At 34.6% G+C, this 24,631-nt stretch overlaps 1 protein-coding gene across 3 annotated transcripts in view; it reads left to right on the top strand.

Moving 5' to 3' along the window:
• Positions 1-24,371, top strand: part of ADGRL4 (adhesion G protein-coupled receptor L4) — a 111,337-nt gene extending 86,966 nt beyond the window's left edge. For 2 of the 3 annotated variants that reach the window (XM_077771131.1, XM_077771129.1), the window contains 3 exons: positions 20,740-20,831; positions 22,422-22,590; positions 22,952-24,371. In XM_077771131.1, coding sequence (XP_077627257.1) covers positions 20,740-20,831; positions 22,422-22,590; positions 22,952-23,014 — 324 coding nt within the window. In that variant the 3' untranslated portion in view covers positions 23,015-24,371. Of the gene's footprint in view, positions 1-20,739; positions 20,832-22,421; positions 22,591-22,951 lie in introns of those variants that run through there. The other variant, XM_077771130.1, reaches the window with a different exon arrangement.
• Positions 24,372-24,631: the final 260 nt, after the last annotated feature.

Genomic DNA, 24,631 nt, shown 5'->3' with positions numbered 1-24,631 from the left:
ATGTATGTTTGGCCAATACAGTGTATACGTGTGTCTACATACATATGTGTATCTATAAGCATAGATCCTAGTTTTAAAAATATTGGTGAAGATATGACAGCGTTTGTTTAATTACAGCAAGATAAGATATGTGCCTGTTACTTTTTGGAATTTGTTAAAAGTCTCTAGAACACTCTGCCTGAGAAAGTTTAACTGAAATTAAAACAAAGTGTAAAATGTCTTGGGAAATGCAATAAAAATAAAGACAGGATAAAGGCAAAATGTAAGTGAGCCTTCAGATGTAAATATTAATTAGTGGTGATTCGGTTATGCCTCGTTTTTAAACGAGGGATACGATTAATTTCGTGACTTCCTCTAAACAAACCTGGGAGGAATATACTCCAGAGCAGACATCTCTGTAGAACAATGACAATAGTTTTCATTCATACATGCAACCCTTGCATTTCTTCTGTAGAGTAAGGACGAGCCCCTGCAAATGGTATTTGCTTGTTTTTATGAATGGAACCCTAGAGCAAGTCCGGTTTGGGATTATAATGGAAAATGCATTTAAGACAATATGTAAATAAGGAAGAAATGAATTTGATCAGCAGGTTTGTTGAATTCTACCACCAGGTTTGTTGTTTCAAAGTAATATTCAAGCTTTTAATCTACTCTGATAAGTGTTAACGATTATGGTAGTTGAGCAACAACATTCTCTGCATTGATCAAATGAAATAATTTCCTCAGGTATTGACTCATTAATATTAAGGATCTCTTAGAAATCAGAAGTATGAACCAGTGACCCCATGGATTCTATCTACAAATCGCTACATTTAGAATGTTAAGATTGTAACTATACATAAAAAGCCCTAGCCATGCTTTTGAAAGATAGAGCTGTACAAGAAAGAGGCTTCTAAATCTTTGTAAAGCAAGCTGCAAACTGGAGATAATTTCCATAATTCATTTCTTTCTTCAATATTTTTAATCTTTAATGCTGAATCCTTTCAACTAAAACTGCACAAGCGATTAGATTCAAGTACACAAATATAAAAAAGAGTTGGTGAAAATAATTTAACTTTTAAGTAGAAATTGAAGTTTCCCGTAGACATGTTCAGTATTGAAGAATAGAATTTGCTTGATTGAGGCAAATACTAATTAAGCTATGTCCAAATAAGGCATTTTCTTTTCAAAATGTGAGCTTTCATTTTCATTTAAATCACAAACCTTTTTGGTTTGCCCAGAACTTCACTCAGTTCTTTGCAGTGGTCTCCTCTAACTGTTCTATGTCTGCAATCTCTTAATTCCCCTTCACCAGGAAATGTCTATTAAAACCTCCTCAAAAGTGAATTCCTCACATAACCTTTACACAACAGACAACGTCTAGGTATGTTTATTATTGTGTGAGCTCTTCGTGTTACGTTTTTTAAATTTCACAAATTGCCCGTACTTGAAGGAAATATAAATATTATAAAACTATGTAAAGTAAAAAGTGGATATTTTATCCCACACTCATATTTTTCATAACTAACCACTCTTTTTCTTAATATTTGCTCTGCCTCCTTCCAGACCTTTGGTATGTGCGTATATATGTGCTCACACACACTCACACACACATTTATACAAATTGAAGCAAAAATTTGATTACATCATATTCATCTTTCTTTGTTATGATATGCAATTCTACTATTTTTATCATTACGTTTTGTGCCTATCATGCTCTAATTTATTTTACCGCTTATTGATGAACATCTAATTTGCATCTAATACTTTATTATAATTAATACTGCATGCACAGAGAATTCTTGATTCAATATAGCTACATATATCCATTGCATTAAACTGTTAAGAAATGCTTAGAAGTAGAAAGGCAACAAGACACGAATTTTTAAATTTACAAATTGTCTCCAAAAGATTTACTTCCATAGCTATTTATGCCAACAGTATTTGAGAATGTCCCTTTTCTGACATTTTTGCCAACACTAGATATTACTACTTGCTATAGTGTCTATATGGCTACAAATATAAAATATTTATATATTTTAAATATAAACCCAACAGAAGGATTATGATAGACCAGGGTTCTGCAGCAGGCACCATTGACACTTTGGGCCAAATCTTTGCTGGAGGGCCTATCCTATGCATTATCCGGAGGTTATCAGCATGACTGGCTTCTACTCAACAGTTGCCAGTAGCACTGCTACCACCACTGCCTACGCATGACAGGCAAAAATGTCTCCAGTACAACCAGATACCCCATGGGGAATGATATCCCCGATCCTCTCCATTAGGAACCACTACTTTAGACTTGGACATTAAGCATCTTGTATAGGAGTGCATTTTGCAGCTTTCTTTAAATAACAAACATATTTTTTTAAAAGGAATTAAAATCATAGCTTGGGCAGTGTCCTCTAGATAACCCCATTGAAGCTATATTAGAAACACTAACCATTGTAAATCTTAAATATTATGGATAACGACATCGACATTTTAATTACATCTTTTAATTTAATGCCATCATGTTTGTTAGATGCATCTTTTAGTGACCTCTGTGGTTCAAGGCATTTTAAAATTCTAACCTTTTCTTCATATTATATATTAATAAGCATTTTAGTGCCTGTAACATTTTGTTACTTTTTTTTGTATTATCCCAACCTTCTTGGAACAATAGGTAGCTAGAATTTAAAAAAGAAAAAGTGGAGTTAAAAAAATACTTACATAAATAATACATTTGTAGTTTTCAATGCATTCTCATACATGGGAGTTATATTCTTACTGAAAATACCTTCACAGATAATATCCTTGGGATTTGTACTAAAAAATTTCATAAAAATTGAATAACTTTATAGAAATTAGAGATCCACAAAGAATACTGAAAAAAATATCCCTTGGGTGTCTGAAGCCCAATTAGAAAATACTGGCCAAGGTGAAGTTCATCACTGGTATTTTTTTTTTTTTTATAAATACAGCTTTACAGTGAGGGATGTTACATCATGATATAGTGAAAATGAGTTGGCAAGGCAAGGAATCATTAGAATTATTATTCACTTCACATTTGTATAGTCTTTTAATCTTTACAAAACCCTTTTAACGCCTCAGCTAATCCTCACAAAAAGCTTTGATAGTACAACAAAATATAAATAGTAATAGCATTTAGTAAGAGATAATGTTTTACTAGATTTTCACTAGATCTATTAACTATAACCTTGACATCTATTTATAAATACCTATGGGGATTCTGCTATTTATACCTTTTTAAAGAAGTTCAATTCCTTGAGAACTGGTTACACTAAAGCAAATTATGTACATTCCTATGTAGGCAATAGATAAAACCTTCAAGCTTCTACTCACTAAGAATTCATAAAAATCTTTACACTTGGCCGGAAGTTCAGTACATGTTCTGATCGTTCTAATACCTCTGATCTAACTCTGAGCATAAGACAATGTCCTTGCCAAAGCTGGTCTGCAACAAAAGTAAGCCCTTCTTTCAATCAGTCTTTATTAGCCTTTGCAGAGATCTTATTCTACACATGAGAAAATATTCAATCTTCCCTAAAGTATTTATTGTAACCTTCAGTCTCCTTCAATAATCTCAGCAAAATACAAATGACTCATTCTGAGAGAATGCACTATCTGTGAGTCTCTGTCTTGATTTCTGTTTCTCATATGTAAATGTTGTCATCTCTAGTTTCAGATTTTCCCAAGAAAGGAACATTTAAAATTCCGTCTGATGAAGAAAACATGCCTCCCAATGATATCTGATCAAAAAGAGGGCCCAAGTTGTTCACTGTTAGGGCACAGCCTTTAGCCATTGGAGCTTAATTCACACTTATTTAGGTAACAGCCACCATTTTGTCTGTATTTTAAGTAAGTTAAAACTAAGGCTTAGCAAGCTTAAGCAATTTACTCAGGATCACCCAGCTACTGAGTGGTAGAGGCAAACTCATGCTTTCCAGATTCACCTTCTGCACTGTTTCACTACCACATATCCTTGCCTTTTGAAGCTTGCAGATTTTTGTTGGGTCGATGAAGAACTTGTTCTCATTTTCCAGATTCCGGCAAACAGTTTTAGGTAGACTTGTGAAAGACCTAGCAAATACAGAGTTTCGGGAAATGTTTTCACAAAATTTCAATTCTTTATTTTACTTAATGAAGGTGTCAAAATAAATTCTTTTCCATATTTTCCATATTGTTGTAAATGAAGGAAATCTTGGCCCCTATAAATATCTCTTCCTTTATTTGCTTTATCTAAATCTTGCCAAGAATATCCAACAACTAACCAAAATACCCCACCTGAAAGCCTGACTATGTCAGACTATTGATCAGTATGTGGAATACAGATAGTCTGAAGGTATACTGTTCTATTAATTGATACTCATCAATAAGTAATTTCCAATGCCCTGTTTGACATCTTATTACACAGATTCCTTTTTCCATTTTCTCTCATTGAGAAGAAGCTAAAAGGTGAGTTTAATGCTTCACCCATTTTTAATTGTCCTTAATTTTGTATTTCTAGTTAGAAGATTTATTTTTTTAGAAAAAAAGTCTTTTGAGTTCTTTGAAAAATCAGTATGATTTTATTTAACTACTATTAGTCTATCAATATGCCTAGTATTATATCAAAATAAAAGTACAGGTAGTATGAAAAGAAAAAACTTGGGAAAAAATAGATACGACACTGAATATTTCAGAATAGGTCAACACTTTATCAACTATTAAAGTCCCAAGTAAAGTTGTGCTAGAAAAACATGTAAATGGAGACATTTTGCTCTCAAAAAGCATATTAGGTTGGGGTGCCTGGGTGGCTCAGTCAGTTAAGCAGTTAGGCATCCGACTTCGGCTCTGGTCATGATCTCACAGTTCGTGGGTCAAGCACCATGTTGGGCTCTGTGCTAACAGCTCAGAGCCTGAAACTTCCTTCAGATTCTGTGTCTCCCCTTCTCTCTGCCCCTCTGCTGCTCGTGCTCTGTCTCTCTCTCTCTCAAAAATAAACATTAAAAAAAAAAAAAATCTCTTGGGGCACCTGGGTAGCTCGGTTAAGCATCTGACTTTGGCTCAGGTCATGATCTCAAGATTCATGGGATCGAGCCCCACATTGGGCTCTGTGCTGACAGCTAGCTCAGAGCCTGGAGCCTGTTTCAGATTCTGTATCTCCCTCCCTCTCTGACCTTCCCCTGATCATGCTGTCTCTCTCTCTCTCTCAGAAATAAAAAAAATTTTTTTTAATTATTTAAGTTTTCAAAAAGTGTAACAGGTTAACGTGTAAACAAAAAATTCTAAAGCAATATATTAGTATGCTTGAGCTAATATTTTGGAAAAGCAAATATGAACAGCTTTCCACCCTTTGTTTACCTCTTTCTTGGCTTTATTGCTCTTGGGGTCAAATCTAAAACCTTCAACAAAGCCTACAGTAAGGGTGGCCATATTCACTTACTTATCACCAAAATCTGGACCTTTTTAGATTCACTTTTACTGAAAGTAGGTAATGAAAAATCATTCAAATTGCTTTCATTTTATTGATGGATCCATGAAACAGCCCCAATTAAAAATCTGTTTTCAAAAGTAATGTTTTCAACACAGCAGCAATGATTTGGAATAGAGTACCATGTGACTGACAGCGATGGCCATTATGAAACCTTCTTACACTACTCCGTAATGACGACGGAGGAAGCTGTCCCTAACCACTCATGCCTATTGAGCAGAAGGTGCTGTTTATGCTCTGTCTGGATAAGGTCTGGAGAGAGAGGTGGGATATTGCTGATTATCTTCCATGGCTTAGCACATGCGAAAATCAGAATGGTCACTGCACATGTGACTCTCACACAGTGCCCCAATAGACATGACAGGATGGAAGTGGAGCTTACCAAATCTACTGGGCTTATAAGACATAAACAAACAAACAAACAAACAAACAAACAAACAAACACCTCAGAACACTGGGCAACAGGCATTAAAAATACCGTGCTCAGCTAACAGGAATAAAGTGGACACTTTACTTTGGGTGCACTGCATGTTCTGGCCCCTGTCAGCCTCATGTCACATGAGCCTCCCATGGGATTTTCTGTTTTAATCACACTGCTTTACATTTTCTGAGAGATTCTACCTACCTTACCATCTCAGCGCCTCTGCACACACTCCCTATCGCTTCCCTGTGGCCATCCATTCTTCCAGGTAATTCCTGTTTGCCTTTCAGAAACCAATTCAAACACTTTCTGAGAAAAGTCCTCCCTGACTCATTGATCTGTAGTGCACTTTTTTGTGTTATATGCCTTCATAGGAGCCCATTTAAAAAAATACTTTCCTTAATTTATAATTGCACATTTATTAGTGTGAATAACTGATTGTTAATTGATTCATATGTTTCCTCCACTTGACTATAAACTCATTGAGAGTAGTTATCAGTCAGGTAATACCACTGAGTAAATAAATAAATGATGCACCAAGCACAGGATTTAGTCTAAAATGTTCATTCCTTTCCCCCAAAGGAAATTTAAAGAAATCCTCACCATCACAGAAATGGATTATTTTGAGAGGACTTCTCCAAAGAGATAATACATGAAGCATTCCTTACAGCACAACACTTTTCCTGCATTTCTTTTCTCCTTAGAAATGACCGTTCTATGTGTCTATCTGCATCGATCTATCTATTTATGGTATGCTTTCACACAGAATTCTAACATTGGCATTTTATGTTTAACTGAATTAAATGAGGTCCTGGCCAGATAACGTGAAAGGTTTTCAGAAGCCAACTGGTAGAAAGTGTGCAATGTGGGAGATTTCTGTGCCCTGGATTTCCAACATGTACATGAAGATATTGATGCCAATTCTATATACAGAGCTATAAAAAAAGAAGAAATGAAATTAAAAGAATGAAAGTATCCTTCAAAAGTTAAAAAGGGAAAATTTTTAGTAATTTAGGAGACATTCTTATGGCTCTTCTATTTTCCTTTAAAATTGGCAATATCATTAGATACATCATTGAATTTAATTGGGCAAGATATATTTTAAATGCTACGTTACAATCAAATGATCTATATATAAGTTTATGTGTGTTGTGCGTATATATATATTACATATATAATACATATATACATTTTTTTTGCTAAGCTCTATCCTCTTTTCCCACAGTAAATATACATAAGAAATAAGCTTCCTTGCTTATATCTTAACAAGGGAGATTTCATCACTGGGTTTTCATTGTCACATTAAATGGAATAACTGTTGTAAATGCTCTTCACATATAGTTTTTCTCATTCACTTTTGTTCCTTTTCTGATATCTTGCTATGGCTTATAACCATCTACAGTTAAAACCAGCACAAAAATAACTCCATGGAATTCATTTACACCCATGAATCACTTTATCCTTCATGTTTATACATTTCTAGTTCTCTACACCTTTTGATTCCATTTTGAAGATAGTAAATTACTCTTTCAAACACTGAAAAAAAATTCAGCTATTGAAATATTCTTAATGGAAACATATTAAAAATACAGAGTGTGATTTTTTTAATGTCTAAGATGATTATATATCAAGATGGGATTTTTTAGGGGCACCTTGGGTGGCTCAGTCAGTTAAGGGTCCAACCTCAGCTCAGGTCATGATCTTACAGTTTGTGAGTTTGAGTACCACATAGGGCTCTGTGCTGACAGCTTGGAGCCTGGAGCCTGCTTCAGATCTGTGTCTCCCTCTCTCTCTGCCCCTCCCCCACTCATGCTCTGTCTCTGTCTCTGTCTCTCTCTCAAAAATAAATATTAAAAAAAAAGATGTTTATGGAATTTTTAGCCATAATAAAATGGATCAGTTTTTCAGCTATCACTTGAGGGGATGTGGGAAAATTTTTTCCTAATGAGGCCATATTTTGCCTACTTGTGATTAAGACTGTTGTGACCTACCTGTGTGCTCATGATTGTGATTAACAAATATACATCATAAAATCCAGGGGTCTGTAGTTTCTGTTAGATGCAAAATATTGCATGTATTCCAAGGTATCTACCCATAAAATGAAGGAAGTGTAACTTCATCCTTTCTCTTTATGCAAAATTATCCCTTGAGGGTCATTACATTTTAATAATGTATAATATATCCCTCAGTTTCTGTTGTTTTATTTATGGATAATAGATTTCTAATAAGATATTATTTTGTCAAGATCTGCATGATGTGAAACAAAACAAAGTATATTTTCTAAATGTTTAATCACATTAATGATAGAATACTCCTTTACATGGGCTATAAAGGATACTTGAGATTTAGGTTTACCATCCTTCAACTTTTTATTCATTCAGCAAATGTTATTGAGCATCTTTTATATACCAGACATAGTTGTAGGCTTTGGGAATATGTCATGAATAAAATAGAGAAAAGTCCTTACCCTTATGAATCCTGAATTCTAGACCAGGGGTCAGCAATGGTCACAATCTGTATGTGTATATGTATGTATGTGTATATACATACATATATATACACACACACTGATTTTATACATGTATATAATATATGTGTGTATATATATATATGTATATATATATATATATTTACTGAGAAACACATTTACTGTTTGTGTATTATCCAAGGCTGCTTTAATGGTATGGCAAAGTTCAGTGTTTATAAGAGAAACCATATGGCCCTCAAAGCCTAAGGTATTTACAACCTGCCCCTTTACCGAAAAAATTTCCTGACTTCTGTTCTACACTAAAGTGATTTAAGAAAAGATAGCTATCCTCTCCCATAAAATATCCCAGAATATCATATTAGATTCATAAAGAATATGTTTCTTTTATTTCAGTTATCTGGTAATTTTATCTATGGATCACCCTTTGAAATACTCCTACCTTTTCTATAAACTTTTGAAGATAGCCAGAGTTTTGATGTGGAAATTTCAGTTCTACGCTAGTGGAGCTCCAACAAAAAATGAGAAATTGTTTATATGAACAATAAATGTTTGACTTATTGTTGAATTATAGTACATTATTGATTTATTGTTGAAGTATTTATTTTGCTAGTATTATTTTAGAGGAAATTCCTGAAAGTGGAAAAAGATCATCTGTTTTCCATTGAGGTCACATTGCCCAAAATAAAGACTAAAAGGTGTAAGTTCTGATATAAGGTGCTCTTTATAGGTCCAATGAGACTATATCACAGAATAATTCTTATCCAACTGTGGAGTAAATATATTATATTTATCATTCGGCACACCAAATATCAAGACAATTTGAAAGAACGTATTTCCATAAGAACATTATTGTCACTAGTGACAATAATTGATGTTCCTTGAGAACTTATATATTGAGCACTATTCTAAGTACTTTCTATAATTTAATAGACATAATGCTTTATGATAAATATTAATATTATCCATATTTTACATAGAACAAAGCAAAATACAAAGAATTAAATAATTGACCAGTAAATAAATATCAGAGCTAAAACTTGAATCCATGAAATGTGGCTCTGAGTCCATTTATCCTATTTATTTTGAAGACGCATCTGTTGCTTTTTTTTTAAGTATTTATTTATTTGAGAGACAAAAAGCATGTGAGTGAGTGAGAGGCAGAGAGAGGGAGAGAGAGAATCCTAAGCAGGCTCAATGCTATCAGCACAGAGCCACACATGGGGTGGGATCCCCAAATCTTAAGATGATGATGTGAGCTGAAATCAAGGGTCCAACATTTAACCGATTAAAGCACGTAGGTACCCCACCTCTGTTGTTCTTTTCATACTGTCAAATTACATAAGGTAATGATCTCTAAATTTTTCAACTCAAGAGACCATCGGTAATAAATATGTACCTTAATAAATAGTTTACATCTTGAAAAATTGAATATATTTACTAGTTTCCTAATACATTCTGTCACATTTTACAATATATCCAATATATATTATTAAGCATTCTGAAAATATAAATTCAAAATTTTAAAGATAACAATACTTTAATAATTCTCTCTAAAATATTATTAGATTTTTAAATGGAATATTGATTACATTTTAATACAGCAATCCAAAAGTGTAGATCTAAGCTCAGTTTAACACTTGGTTTTAATGGTTATCAGTGCTGATACTTCACCAAGAGGCATTAAATCTGTACTTTAGTGTGAATGTACAGCCAAGGGATCACATTGAATGCTTTGTTCTAACATTCATTTCTTCAGATCTTCAGTAATGCTTCCTAATTGCACTTTGAAATAATATTACTAAAGGGAATGTGTATTTAAATTTATAAATGAATGCATTTATTTTGTGCCATATTATTTTCCAGAAACTATTTCAATTAACTTACTTCATCATGAAAAGCAAAGCTGTTTTCCAATGGTACATGACTTTTTAAAACTCCCGGGGTTCCTGGGTTGCTCAGTCAGTTGAGCATCTGCCTCTTGATATCACCTGGGTTGTGATTTCATGGTCATGAGATCAAGCCCCACATTGGGCTCCACAGAGCATGGAGCATGCTTAAGATTCTCTCTCTCCCTCTGCCCCTCTTCCCCACTCACACATAGTCTTTCTCTCTCTCTCAAAGTAAACATTTTTTAAAATAATAAATAATAAATTTATAAATGAAATAAATTTAAAATTGTACCATATTATTTTTCAGAGATCATATCAGTTACCATATCATACCGTATCATATCTTCTTACTTCATCATGAAGAACAAAGCTATTTTCCAATGGTACATGACTTTTTAATACTCTCACTAAGTAGAAAAGTTAAGAGGCTCTTGAACATGTATTATTGACTTTAGGGAAATTATGTGTTGAATTGATTATGACTTTAAATACAATTGAAAATTGTGGATCTAAATGCATATTTCAAATAGTCCTCTTAATAATTTGAATTTTTAAATGAATTTTATCAAATTTGAGTAGATCTTCATGTATTTTAATTTAGTTGACTTATATGGACTTACAGCTTTGCTAGCAAACAACTTACTCTATGAGTAGAAAAATGATCACTTCTGTCATTGTCCCATGTGTGTATTCTTTATCAGGATTAATTTTAACCCACAATGTACTTGGAGACACTTTAGGTCTTAATTTTTCACTTTGTTCTGTTACTTTGTCAAAATTATATAATGTGCTATGAAAATCCGCTTAACAGGCACACATACAATCTGTTAGAGTAGGCAGTAAGATAACAACAGGGCCAAATCTCTCTACCTTTAGAAACACTCATCCCGCTGAATGGCTTGAGGGCACCAGTGTCATACATATTTTAAAGAGTAAATCTTGGGGTGCCTGAGTGGCTCAGTCAGTTAAGTGTCTGACTTTGGCTCAGGTCATGATCTCACGGTTTGTGGGTTCAACTCCCTCATTGGGCTCTGTGCTGACAGCTCAGAGCCTAGAGCCTGCTTCAGATTCTGTGTCTCCTCTCTCTCTGCCCCTCCCCTGCCCTCTCTTTCAAAAATAACAAATAAACACTAAAAAATAATAAACCTTAATTTTCCTTGGAAAAATATCAATGGGACTCTAATGTGTTCTTGCTATGCCTCAGTAGATTATTTTAAGGCGTTTTACTTGACCACCAATGTGGAGCACATTTGAAGACTATCACATTTCTAGATCTTTTGATCACAGAGAACAGTGAAGACAGACATCTCCATTAGGGGATCACTGGCATAACATACTAAATCCTACTCATGTTTCCAAGGCCTTCACCACTGGTGTCTTGACTAAGTTGAATGAATGAACACTAATGCCAGACAGTTAATCATATCACTATTCATTACTGTTTTACTCTTCTACTTTTAACCATTTATAAAAGGAAGCAACTATTAGCAGATAGTATAATAAATGTTTAATCAGTTAACTTTGTGAAATTTTCAATGCCAATTTAATTTTTCTTCACTGGCCTTCATCTGTGATTTGTAAAGGAGCTTAAGGGAATTATCCTCCCTAGCCATCTACTAGGTATGAATCTTTGCTCTGATACTTCTTACCTGTGTCACCTTGGGCACATCTATGCCTCTGTTGCCCTAAGTGTGAAACAAATGTAATGATAATGATAATATTAAGAATAATAAGAATTACCCCATAAAGTCTGTGTGAGGGTGAAATGAATTAAAAACAAAAACACTGGCAATAATGTCTGACACACAGAAAATACTCATAGATATTATGTTTTTGTTATTGACTCAAGTCTCAAAGTTACAGCAAATTGTAACTACCTGCAAAATGCTTTTTATCCCAGAACAACTGTTCATCCGATTGTAAACCCCAACAACCAATGCTTGATGGGAGAGCATTGCTATCTTCTAAAGAATCAACCTCAAGGTATTAGTACCATGAATACTGTTAATATCTCAGATGTTCTATGCAGGATACTCTCCTCTTATAATATTTAGAACCTGTTTAGATATATTTATTATATTTTCAGAATTGTTTTAGGTGTTTCAATTTGTTTCAGATTACTCCTAACATTTTTTCATAGAATTATATAAACTGCACTCCTATTTCTCTCTGGTCTCCTCCCTCCTGAGCCAAAGGTGGATAACCTGAGCTGGGAACTATCTCATAGGTCTGTGGATATTTCCAAGACTGTTAAATCTGAAGCTTCAGGAATGTGCAATTAAATGAGGCTTGTGATGTTCGGAGAAAGATGCTTTCTAGCAGTCATATAGATATATATTGGGAAAGAAAGTAACTGCACTCCATGATCCTGACAACTGGTCATTGTCATAATTTCTGTGAGTTTTCACTAAATTTGAATTTTTTTAATGTTTATTTATTTTTGAGAGAGAGAGAGAAAGCAAGCAAGCAGGGGAAGAGCAGAGGGAGAGAGAGGAAGACAGAATCTCAAGCAGGCTCCAGGCTCTGAGCTGTCAGCACAGAGCCTGATGCAGGGCTCAAACTCACGAACCGCAAGATCATGACCTGAGCTGAAATCGGACGCTTTACCAACTGAGCTACCCGAGCGCCCCTAGTTTTGTACAATTAATGCAATTTCACATCTAAGCTTTGAAAAATTTATTTCTAGCCATTATTGCATTAACAGAAGTTTGTTAACAGGTACCAGCCTAATCCGTGGCTTCTCAGCATAGCTGTCACCACGCACATCAAGGGATTTCTAATGGGAAGGTCTGCCTGGCCTGGGTGTGTTCTTTACTGGGCTCAAAACATTTATACATGCTTCCATCCACTATATACTATATATTTTATCAGTCTCTGCACATACACACATGTTCTGGTTCCACAGCAATTGCAGCATCTGAAATTTACCCCCTCTTCCTTTGAGATCTCTTTTCAAACTGTCATATGTGGAGAGGGTGATGTCCTTGGGGTTTTCTACGGAGAAGCCAGTGTCCTCAAGTTACAAAAAGGACCAGATGTGAAAATAATTTTAAAGCGATGGAGTTGTGATTGCCATACAAAACACAGGTTGCCCAGTTAATTGGAATTTCAGATAAACAACAAAGTATTTTTAAAGTATGCCCCGAATATTCTACGGGAGATACTTACACTAAAAAATTATTTGTCATATAACTGAAATTCCAATTTAACAGGCATCTTGTCCTTTGGTTTACTAATGAGGCAACCCTATGAGAAGGGCCTAGCAAGGTGTGTATTATACAGAAGAAAATGTGACAGGGACTTGAAGGTATAAACTGCATTTCTGACTTACTGAAAAGGAAGTCATGTACTAGTTGTAATTTGTGTTGATCTTCTAAGAACATAGAAACAGAATCCACAAATAAGTTTTTGTATAATTGATAATTCATCACACATCTAGGACATCAATAATAAATATGAGTCATTGATAAGTTAGTATTTATTTTAAACTGGATTTAAATTTTTTTAATGTTTTTTATTTATTTCTAGGAGAGAGAGTGAGAGAGAGAGAGACAGCATGAGCAGGGGAGGGTCAGAGAGAGAGGGAGTCACAGACTCTGAAACAGGCTCCAGGCTCTGAGCTGGCAGTCAGCACAGAGCCCGACGCGGGGCTCGAACCCACGAACCGCGAGATCATGACCTAAGCAAAAGTCGGACGCTGAACCGACTAAGCCACCCAGGTGCCCCTGGATTTAAAATTTTTATTTAAAATATAGAAAACATGGTATTTATAGGGTATTTCATATGTATGCAATTTTTTATTTTATATGTACACGTCTTTTACCTTGCGTTAGATTTCTGTTGCTGTCAAAACAAATTACCACAAATTTAGTGGCTTAAAGCAACAAATCTATTATTTTACAGTTCTGGAGGTCAGAAGTCTGGGTACAGCGTGGCTCAGCTGTTTCTTCTGCTGAGAGTCTCACTAGGGCTAATAGTAAGGCATCGGCCATTCTGGAGGCTCTGGGGGAGAATTTGTTTCCTCGCTTCTTCAGGTTGTTGACCAAATTCAGTTTCGTGCGATTGATTTCCTTGCTGTCGGACAGAGGTCAGGCTCAATTTGTAGGGGCCTCCCTCATTTCCTGACTGACGAGCCCCTTTGTCTTCGGTTCTCTCTGACCTCCACGTCTGCCTCCCTCTCCTGCCTCTCTCTGTAGCACCTGGCTGCTAAATCTCTTCTGCCTTCCTCTTTCATTCCTTAGGGCTCACATGCTTTCACTGGAACCAACAGGTTAATTCAGGATAACTTAAAGTCCATCACTTTATGCTATCTGCACAATCCCTTTTGCTGCATTCACAGGTTCCAGACATTAGTCGTACCCATTTCCTCGGAACGGGGGGACATTTTTTTGCTTACCACATACTCCAGCTTTTCTGATAATCTATGTAATTAGCATAGTAAGTAAGTAAGGGCTGATGCCAATTATGAAATAAAATCAGAATGAAGACAAAACTCTGACTACTTGATTCCAATGTTGCTAGGAGATGTTTTTTTTCATTAAGAGATGATATCCTCTCATTTTAAAGCTTCAATTGCAAATGACAGAGACATTTTGCAGTGACCTAGGGACTGAGAATGGGGCATTGTTTTTTGTGAGTTTTGTTTTTGTTGAATGCCCTCTCGGTGGGCTAGTAGAAACCCACCCTTTGTCCATGGCAGAAACAGATTAACTAGGCCAGTTAATTTAAAGGTAATAAAACTATTTGAAAGGACATAGTAGTTGTGATCATGACACATTCTTAAATGAACCAGATTCCATTTGCTATATATGAAAAATTAAAGCATAGGTCTAAAAGTGCTGTAAGAGAAATTTTCTCATTCTTTGTGGTGAGATCTGACATCAGCATATAGATGGCTTCATCAATTATTGAGAAAAAGACTAAGAAAAGAAAAATGACTGATTGGGATGCTTCATTTTGAAGTCTGAATTTGAAGCCCTTGGGTTGAATGTACCTGTAGGTCTAAATCTTTCAGAATTAGCTCATGCTCTCTCCCCAGCTTATCTATGTAAATTTCTTATTTAAAAAAAATAAGGTACTTAAAAATTTTTAATGCACTCTGTGAAACATCAGAGCATGTGTGCCAAGCTTTGAAGCCACTGCATATATCAATGAAGGGAAAAAACAGATCTCTGTATAGATAAATATTCCTTAAGATGAAGCTAGGAGAATGATTTTAAATTTAAAATATTACTTTCTCTCAAGGGTTAAGTTTTCATGACTTTGAGCGATTCTTTTTTCTTTGCAGCTATTTTCATTTTCTCTGTATTCTCAAGTGCAGCAATGAGTTTCAGAGTTCTTGTTTGCCACCTAACGTGCTTGTCTTGATTATTCCCAGAAAAATATTAAGGAATCCTAATTGACAAGCTAAAGCTGTTTTTTAAAAATTGAAACAAAAATGGTAATGAATGACTTTGTTCAATTGCAGGTCATGAATTAGCCCCTGTGTGTTCATGGCACTAATATTTAGAGATAAAAAGGGAACCATGCTGATAAAATCAGCACACATTGGTAAACAGTAATGAGCCAGATTGTGAATCATTTTAAAGGCACTATTTTCTTAGTTAAGGTTCATATTAATGATGTTCCTTGTATTTTAGAGAATCACTCAAGTATTCAAGTCCGGGATCATGGAGGCAGAATTGCCTGTAAACACAGTGTTCGTGCTACCTTTCCTATTACTTATCCTAAAATGCAGTTATTTATCTAACCTCAAAGTCATTACTTCTGGAATAATTGTAAACTATTTCTCATGATTAGAAATAACTTTTAATTCTATATAATCTTGGTTTGAGCTCTTGTTTTTATTTTATCTCAGACTATTTGTACTTACTTCATAAAACATTCTTTCCTGAAAATATTTTTCCATACCATGTAGAATGCGGAGTTTCAACTCAAATTCCACCCCTAAGTAAATAAAGTCATGTGCCTCTGGGTGATATGGATTCTTTACTTATGGTTATTTCACTCTATTTGAAAAAGGATTTAAAGTAGCTTATATATTTATGGATTAAGAGAGAATGCAGGCAGTGTAAAAGCAGCAAATATAAGATTTTCCAGTTACCCCAAATTTGCTGAATATTATAATATGATGTTGCATTTGTCTCCAAATTTTGTTAAAGAAAAAAAACTATTCTGACACTTGTTAAAATGGTATGGAAGACTTTTTCAGAACTACTGTGATAGGTGTCAAAACTATTGCAATAGGAAGAGAAATTCAGCTCAATTCTGAAGACAATAAAGACAGCTGGGGATTCATAGCCAAGGATAAGGTTGTGTGTTGGGGAAAGAGGTGTGTGGAAAATTACTAGGAGCGGATGACAGGGGAAGGGAGAATTCTTGCTAACTTTACTTTAACAGGACTCTTGCCAAAAGGGTGGGGATCAGATCAGATAACAGCGGTGGGGGTGAGGAATTTAATTAGATACTGAAAATGACCAGATATCAAGGGTCGTAGGATTCTCTCTAAGCTGATTTAGGATTCTGGATAAAACTGAACTCTGCAGAGATGGACACTGAAGCCCAAGGCCGAGTCCTAGTTGAGAAGAGAGCTCAGAGGAGCCTGGCTAAAGTTTGGTCAAGGAGAATCCTATCAGTGTTCTAATGAGTAAGGCAGGGAAAGAACATGTTTGCATTCAGAATTTTCATTGTCCAGAGCAGTAGAGAATACCACCATTGACTACATTGCCACAGAATGGAACTCAGGGCTGATTTTATCATTTGGGTTTCAGTTTTCAATAAACATACACTGGGAGGCAGTAAATAACAAGGTGGCTTTTAAACAGAGGTGGTGAGGGAATTTGCCCTGGCAGTTCCTGAAAGCCTAGCAAATGTAACCACCCGAAGGCGCACTGGTGTGCTGGAGGAAGGACAGAGAATCCAATGTGAATGTAGTGACGTGATCAAAGGACAGAGATGTAGGATGTGAGAGAAGAGGTATAGTGAGACAAATCTAGAGGCCACTGTGAGCTCCTTTTTTATTTAACTCTGAGTGAGATGAGAAGCCATTGGAGGGTTCTAAATGGAGACATGGTCTGACTTACATTTTGAAGGGATCAGTCTGACAGCTGTTACGTGAGAATAGATTGTAGGAAGGTGAGGATGGAAGCTGGGAGACCAATTAGGGGGCTTTTGCAATAGCCCAGGTGAGGCACAGTGTGGCCTCTCCCAGGAGAGGCGCCATAAAGGCACCATAAAGACAGTAAGTGGTAATCATATTCTGGATACATTTTAAAGGTAGAGGTGAAGGGTTTGCTGACGAATAAGCCTGATCTGCTAGAGGGCTGAGGTAACTTTTCTTTTTTTTTTTTGAGGTGAGGAAGATTGAAGCAAAAATAGGTTCTTTGGGGAAGAACAGCAACTTAGTTTTTGACATGTTCAACTCCTGATGCCTAGTAGACATAGTGAAGCAGTCAGGTAGGCATTAAGGATAATATTTTGAGGGGCACCTGGGTGGCTCAGTCAGTTAAGCATCCAACTCTTGATCTTGGCTCAGGTCATGATCTCATCAACCATGAGACAGAGACCCACAATCAGGCTCTGACAGCGTGGAGCCTGCTTGGGATTCTCCCTCTCCCTCTCTCTCTCTTCCTCCCCCTGCTCACACTCAGTCTCCCTCAAAATAAATAAACATTTTTTAAAAAGCATAATATTTTGAGCCGTTGGGTCTGATCGCCTAGGAAATGAGATAGATGCATAGGTAGGTTTGATGACTGAGACGCTGAGTAATCACTTGTTTTCTTTGGGTTGCCCTCCTTTGGCTTCACTCATCATTCAAGATTGGCTTAGAAATCATATGATAGCGTGTCTTTACCTGTGTTCTTTTACTATGCAAACCATCACTGGACACTTACTGAATAGTGTTGTACTTACCGATTAACTGGTTATCTCTTCCATTATAGTGTAAGTTCCTGAAGGAAAAGGCTTAAAAGTTTTCTTGAGTGGAAATTAAAATCCTTTGCATTTAAGATAAAATCTAATATTCAGCCCTGTTTACTTCACTCACCTCTTTTCATACTACCCTTCCCTTTGTTTACTACACCCCAGCCCCCTTTGATAATTCTTTCAAGGTATACCATATCCTCAACTCTCCATGCCTCATGGGTTCTCTGATCTGCTAATGCATTATGATTTATTAGGTCTTGGCTTAACTACTAAAACCTGAGAGAAGTACTTCCTGAACTTTTATCTTAATCCACCCTCATTTTGTCTCTCCTAATAACCCAAATTTAAGATTTGATAGCATTTATCACAGTTTTTAGATTTATATGTATTTATGTGATAATTTTCTGTATAATTTTCTTAATAAGATTATGAGAACAAAGGACGATGTCTGCTTCGTTCAAATATGTACCCACCTCTCATCACTATACCAGAGACCTGGGCCCTTTATAAAATGTTTAGAATACATGTAAAAAGCCTCATCTACTTGAATTAGTACCAATGAATGTGAATAACATAATCAACATGTTTGGGATTCTTTTCATTACATAAAACCATAACACCATTTGATAAAAATATTTTAACCTATTTTCTCTTATAATTGGGAAAGTATAAAATTATGGAATAGGAATTAGTCTCCTACTTGTCCAGCAACACCTGATTTTTATAAGTATGTAAACATTCTCTTTATTGTACACAAAAATGTACTTTCCAGAACTAGATCACCTGAAGGGAATAAGTTTACATAGTTGTAAAACAATGTGGAACAACATTTCAAATGTATATGTACTTCTGAGAAGATATAGCAGTATGAGCAACTGTTTTTCAAAACTGTTTTATTGAAAACCATTTAAGAAACTTTATTTAATATTATAAATTACTCACATGGAAAATGTATGCATCTAGAAAACAATTTTTTGTTAAAGCTATCTAATAACTCTCTGTTGAAATAACATATTTAATATAAATACTTCATAAAATTTCTTTGAAAATATTCAAACCTCCAGTGGTTTGACATATATTATTTATACTAACCAAATTTTAATACTTTTTATTATTTAAAAAATATATGCATATGAGTATAAAAGTAAATACAATTGTTTCCAAATTTATTTTAAAAAACTATAGCTATAAAAACCTAGAAAATACTGTGCATCCCTCCTTCATAAGTATAGTACTTACAAACTGAAATATTATTAAATTATCATTTTAGTTAGTTATTTGAGCTCAGATAGGGTGAAACTGTCAATTCAATCAATTTTAATATGTTTTCCCTCCCCTCTGCAGTTGCTGAAGTTTTTNATAGCCCCTCACTCCTCTAAGATTTTCTCTCAAGGACTTCTCCATGGAGAAGTGACTATATGAAATTATCTGACCCATTATTTCATACTGCTTTTTATAATAGTAAGTAGATTTTGAGAAGTTATGTAAAACTCCTTAGAATCAAGAGGAAAATGGCCAATTTTTTTCCATAGCTATAAGCTCTTGAAATACTAGTATATGAATTAGATTTAAAATATTGCACTTTACTATTCTTACAAAATGTCTTTTGAAAAAAATATGTTTGGATTAACAAAATATAGTCAATAAGTGATTAATCTACAAATTATTTTTATAATATTTAATAATTTTAATTGTTAATATTCTCATATTAAAGTAGATATACATTAAAATATATCCTTAATTTAGTCCTCTGGCACTACAAATATGACTTAAAGGTTTCCAAAAATATGGAAAAAAGGAAACTTTTCATAAGTGGTCACTTTAAAAGGAGTGAAAATTGTGTGTACTCTACTTAGCCAATAATAGGAAATATAAACAATGGAATGATAAATGTTTACTAATAAAAATCATATGCCTTCAAACATTGATTTCATTGATTGATATTTTGAAAGTTTCTGAGGTTAAATCTAAGGAAAGAAAATTTCAGCATAAATATTAGAAGACATTGCTAGATGAATCCTAGAAATGAAAGTACATTCAAACATTTTCTAGCAATAGAAATTGAAGGTGTTTTGCTGGGTTTTCTAACCCCTCTGATATTTTTTCCACTTAAAATTTTTAAAGGCTGACAGAATTATCACTAACACTTCTTGAAGAAGCAGCATACAATTTAATGAAGAAAAATTTGATTTCTCAACTTTTCACAAAGTTTTTCAAACCGAAATTTGACTTAATATGCATATTAACTTATTATTGGCAGCAGCTGATACTCATCAATCTGTAGATGTGATCATACATCTGAAGAAGTTTCTTGAACAGGTTGTTTGTAATACAATCTGGCAAATTCTACTACCATTTGTACCAACAATTTTCAGTGATATTATAAAGATCAACCACAGATCAGCTTCTACCAGAGGGTTTGTATTTTGTAATATACACAAAAGTTCTATGATTTTCTAGTTTCCATCTTATTTGAAATCTTTACTATTTATTTATTTCCTTCATATGTATCTAATTTACCATGAAAATTCTCTTCTTTGAAATTCGTTTATTTTCTCAGGTTAATCTCTTGGCTTTTGGATTTATCATATACAAAGTTTTTCGTCACACTGCAGGGTTGAAACCAGAAGTCAGTTGCTATGAGAACATAAGGTAAATGTCTCTTTCACTCTATTTCTTTAGTAGTTAAAAGATTGAGTAACTTAAGGCACAAGTAATTCTTGGAAGAGCTATTTTTTAAATTATTTTTTATAACTTTCTTCTGCCATATTAAAAAACTTATTGTCAAATAGCATTTTAAATACATTTAATGAGACTATAATCACCACAGATTAACTGGTAAGTAAAGCCATCTTTTCTAACATAATCCCCTTTGAAAGAAAAGATGATGGCTGTGTTTTAAGGCAAAAAATGGCCTTAGTGATTTTCTTTGGAAAACATTCCTCGGAGCTTAGTAACTGTGTTTCTTTCTTGTGACTCCTAGTTTGCATGCTGCCATGATTTTACCTTCAACTCTGTCTTTAAAACTGATTTATTGAGACCTCGAAAATGGTTTGTTCAGGAAAAACTCAAGTGTACTATAGGGAACATTAGAAACGTCTAACGTTTGTGTTGCTTGGAAACACTCCTGTAGTTTCAATACCTTACACAAGATTTATAGTTAGGATTTAGCAAACGTTTGATCGATTACTTTCTTTTACTCTTCACCATTCATAGCTTCATGTAGTGTGCTGGTTTTAATAAAGTTGAAAATGACTCATTTTCTGAGGTATACTGCTAAAACATCTTCTGCAGTACAGAATGATTGGACAAAGACTGAATAAGAAAATAATCATTAGTTGCCTCATTTTCAAAGCAATGTACTCAGTGAGCAGGACTGAATATTGTTTTACCAAAAGTCATAGGCAATAAGTTGAAAATTTGTCAGAGTGAGTATGTGCACGAACTTTTTTTTTAATTTTTAAAAAAGCGGTATTCTGACATGAATTTTATTTTGAGGCAACTGTATTGCAACAGCAGAAAAAAAAATCTAGTTTTATATCTTACACTTTCTACTTTACTAAACCTAAAAGGAAAGCAGAAGCTTCCTTTGATGTCATGCACATGTACTGACCCAAGTCCATGGGGTATACTTTGCAAGGTTTCTTAGGGAAAATGCTCCCTAACAGATATATGCCTTACCTTTAGGAATTATTGCAACATTTGATTTGAAATCAAAGCACATACACGGCAGTATACTAGATAAAAATATTTTAAGATTAAGGAAATTCCGGGACACTTGGGTGGCTCAGTTGGTTAAGTGTCCAACTTCAGCTCAGGTCATGATCTCAACGTTCTTGAGTTCGAGCCCTGCCTCAGGCTCTGTGCTGACAGCTCAGAGCCTGGAGCCTGCTTCAGATTCTGTGTCTCCCTCTCTCTCTGCCCCTCTTCTACTCTCTCTCTCTTAAAAATAACTACACGCTAAAAAAAAATTTAGCATTAAGGAAATTCCTTGAAAAATACCCTATTTTAATAATGTTGCCTTCATTTTGGAAGTGCATCCCTGTCACGGTGCAGTAACATACCCTAAAGGCTGTCCCATGTAACTTGTATGATGTATCAGTTTCAAAATCCCTCTTAGTCTTTGCAGAAGATTTCTTAATTGTACCAAAAGGCCATTTCCCACATAAGTTGAGGAGCTTAGGGATGGGTTGAGTCTATGTCATTTTCTTAACTGAAACATTTTAATTACGTGACATACAGGTCTTGTGCCAGGGGCGCCCTTGCTCTCCTGTTCCTTCTCGGCACCACCTGGATCTTCGGGGTTCTCCATGTCGTGCATGCGTCAGTGGTCACAGCTTACCTCTTCACCGTCAGCAACGCCTTCCAGGGGATGTTCATTTTCTTATTCCTGTGTGTCTTGTCTAGAAAAGTAAGCAGTTTCTTTTATTGTACGTGTGGTCAAACTTATAACATATTCAAGTAGCATCGGTTACCAAATTGATAAAAATTCTTATTCTCATGGATTCGTGTTGTCTTTATTGCCTAAATACAGTACATTTTAGCGTCAAAATAATCAGAACTTCTATCCGTTCGTGTGGACATATGATATTTAAAGAACTTGCTCTGGGGAATGTAAACATAGCTTACATTAATTGGAGCATATTCTGACAGATAATGAGAAAATCATACTTTAGAAAACCAAATATAACACTTTAAAGCGATTTGAAATCATTTTATGTGACTGTTGCAATTATGTTTAACATTTCTTTTTTTTTTTTTCTTTTTCTTAGATCCAAGAAGAATATTATAGATTGTTCAAAAATGTCCCTTGTTGTTTTGGATGTTTAAGGTAAAAATAGAGAACTATGGATAATTGTTGTGACACATAAGAAAGCCAGGCTGTGGACGGCTAATGTATAAAAATGACTTGAATCAATGATCTAATTATTAATTACTACCTAAGTATTTTAAATCCATTTTTCTGTTTACAGTGTAGGAACTGTAGATATGATGCCATAACTATGTACCGTACAGCTATGGTTTGCTTTCCTACATGACATAGTTAGTTGTGTCAAAATAGTATTGCAAATATTTGAAAAGTAATTGGTTTCTCAGGAGTGATATCACTGCGCCCAAGGAAAGGTTTTCTTTCTAACACAATATATGAATGTCCTGAAGGAAACCACCGGATTGATATTTTTTGTGACTCATGTTGCCTTTGAAACTAGTCCCCTATCATCTTGGTAATGAGCTCTGTTACAGAAAGGGGGATATGAGAGAATGAAGGGGCAGAATATAAAGCAGTAAAAAAGAAATGGCTATTATAACAATGAGATATATTTTGAGTAAACTTGGTTTTTGTGTAAATTAAAAGAGAAATTAGAGCTGAAATAATTGAACGAACACATCTTTCCATTGCATGGGTTGTTCTGAACTTAAATTTATACTAAAACAACTTAAGCTTTTATTTGTTATATTCGTTTTCTTTCCTAATATTAAAAAAAAAACACAAAACTTCACAAATGAAAAGACAAACAATTCTGTTTTTTTGGGTTAACATCACAAGGAGGTATGTGCTGTTTCTATACTTATTTAATAGATTATAACTTTAAATTCTTAATCAGAAATACATAAATGTGTCAAGCTCTAATATTGTTCATGGTTGTAAATGTAAAAATAGTGTATATAAAAGCTGAACTATTCTATTCTATAACCTTTCAGAGTAGTGAGAAATATCGGATCTCATTAGGCTAGTATATTTGAATTCTTTACTTCTCTTAATTGTGAAAATAGTATAGTTCACATTACAGTACTCCCTTTTAACTTACTATTTTTAAAAGGGCATTGTAAATATGAAAGTATTCAGAAAGTGAATTGCTGTTTTTTTCTGTTCAGGAAAGTACACATTTAAAAATGTTATTTATACCAAAAGAATCACTGGGAACTGTAGAAATCTTCACAGTGGATATATTTTCTGCCAGTTTTCTACCACCTATTAAAGCATGTCTCCTTAAATGTATGGCTTCTATCTATCCTCAAATCTTCTCATTAAAATGTAGCAGCAGTGATTTTATTTCAAAAATATGTAATTGTCTGCAACTACCTGTAGAAGTATGCCAACACACTAAATGTTGTGATTTTAATTTCTCCAGCCATTAAAATGAAGTCTGTCAAAACTTGCTCTAACAAATAAAATGTTATCTAAATGAATACTGCTACCGCTTTGCTGAGTTGTTTTCTCAAGAAAGATGAGCTGCTTGCTAGTATGTCTTATACATTTTTAGAGAATCCATGATAAATTTTCATTATATCATCTGATCTCTTATACACTAAGCCTATGACCTATTATTATCATTGTCATTATAGAACAGGGTTATAAGAATGTGATATTGAAAAACTAATCTGTTCAATCGATATATACAAATGATGTAGGGCAGGCGGAATAGGAGCTCTCCCAATACTCTCACACC

Source organism: Crocuta crocuta, unplaced genomic scaffold, assembly GCF_008692635.1.
Source record: "Crocuta crocuta isolate KB4526 unplaced genomic scaffold, BGI_CrCroc_1.0 scaffold125, whole genome shotgun sequence".
Classification (NCBI taxonomy): domain Eukaryota; kingdom Metazoa; phylum Chordata; class Mammalia; order Carnivora; family Hyaenidae; genus Crocuta; species Crocuta crocuta.
This window is presented reverse-complemented; position numbering and strand designations above follow the sequence as displayed.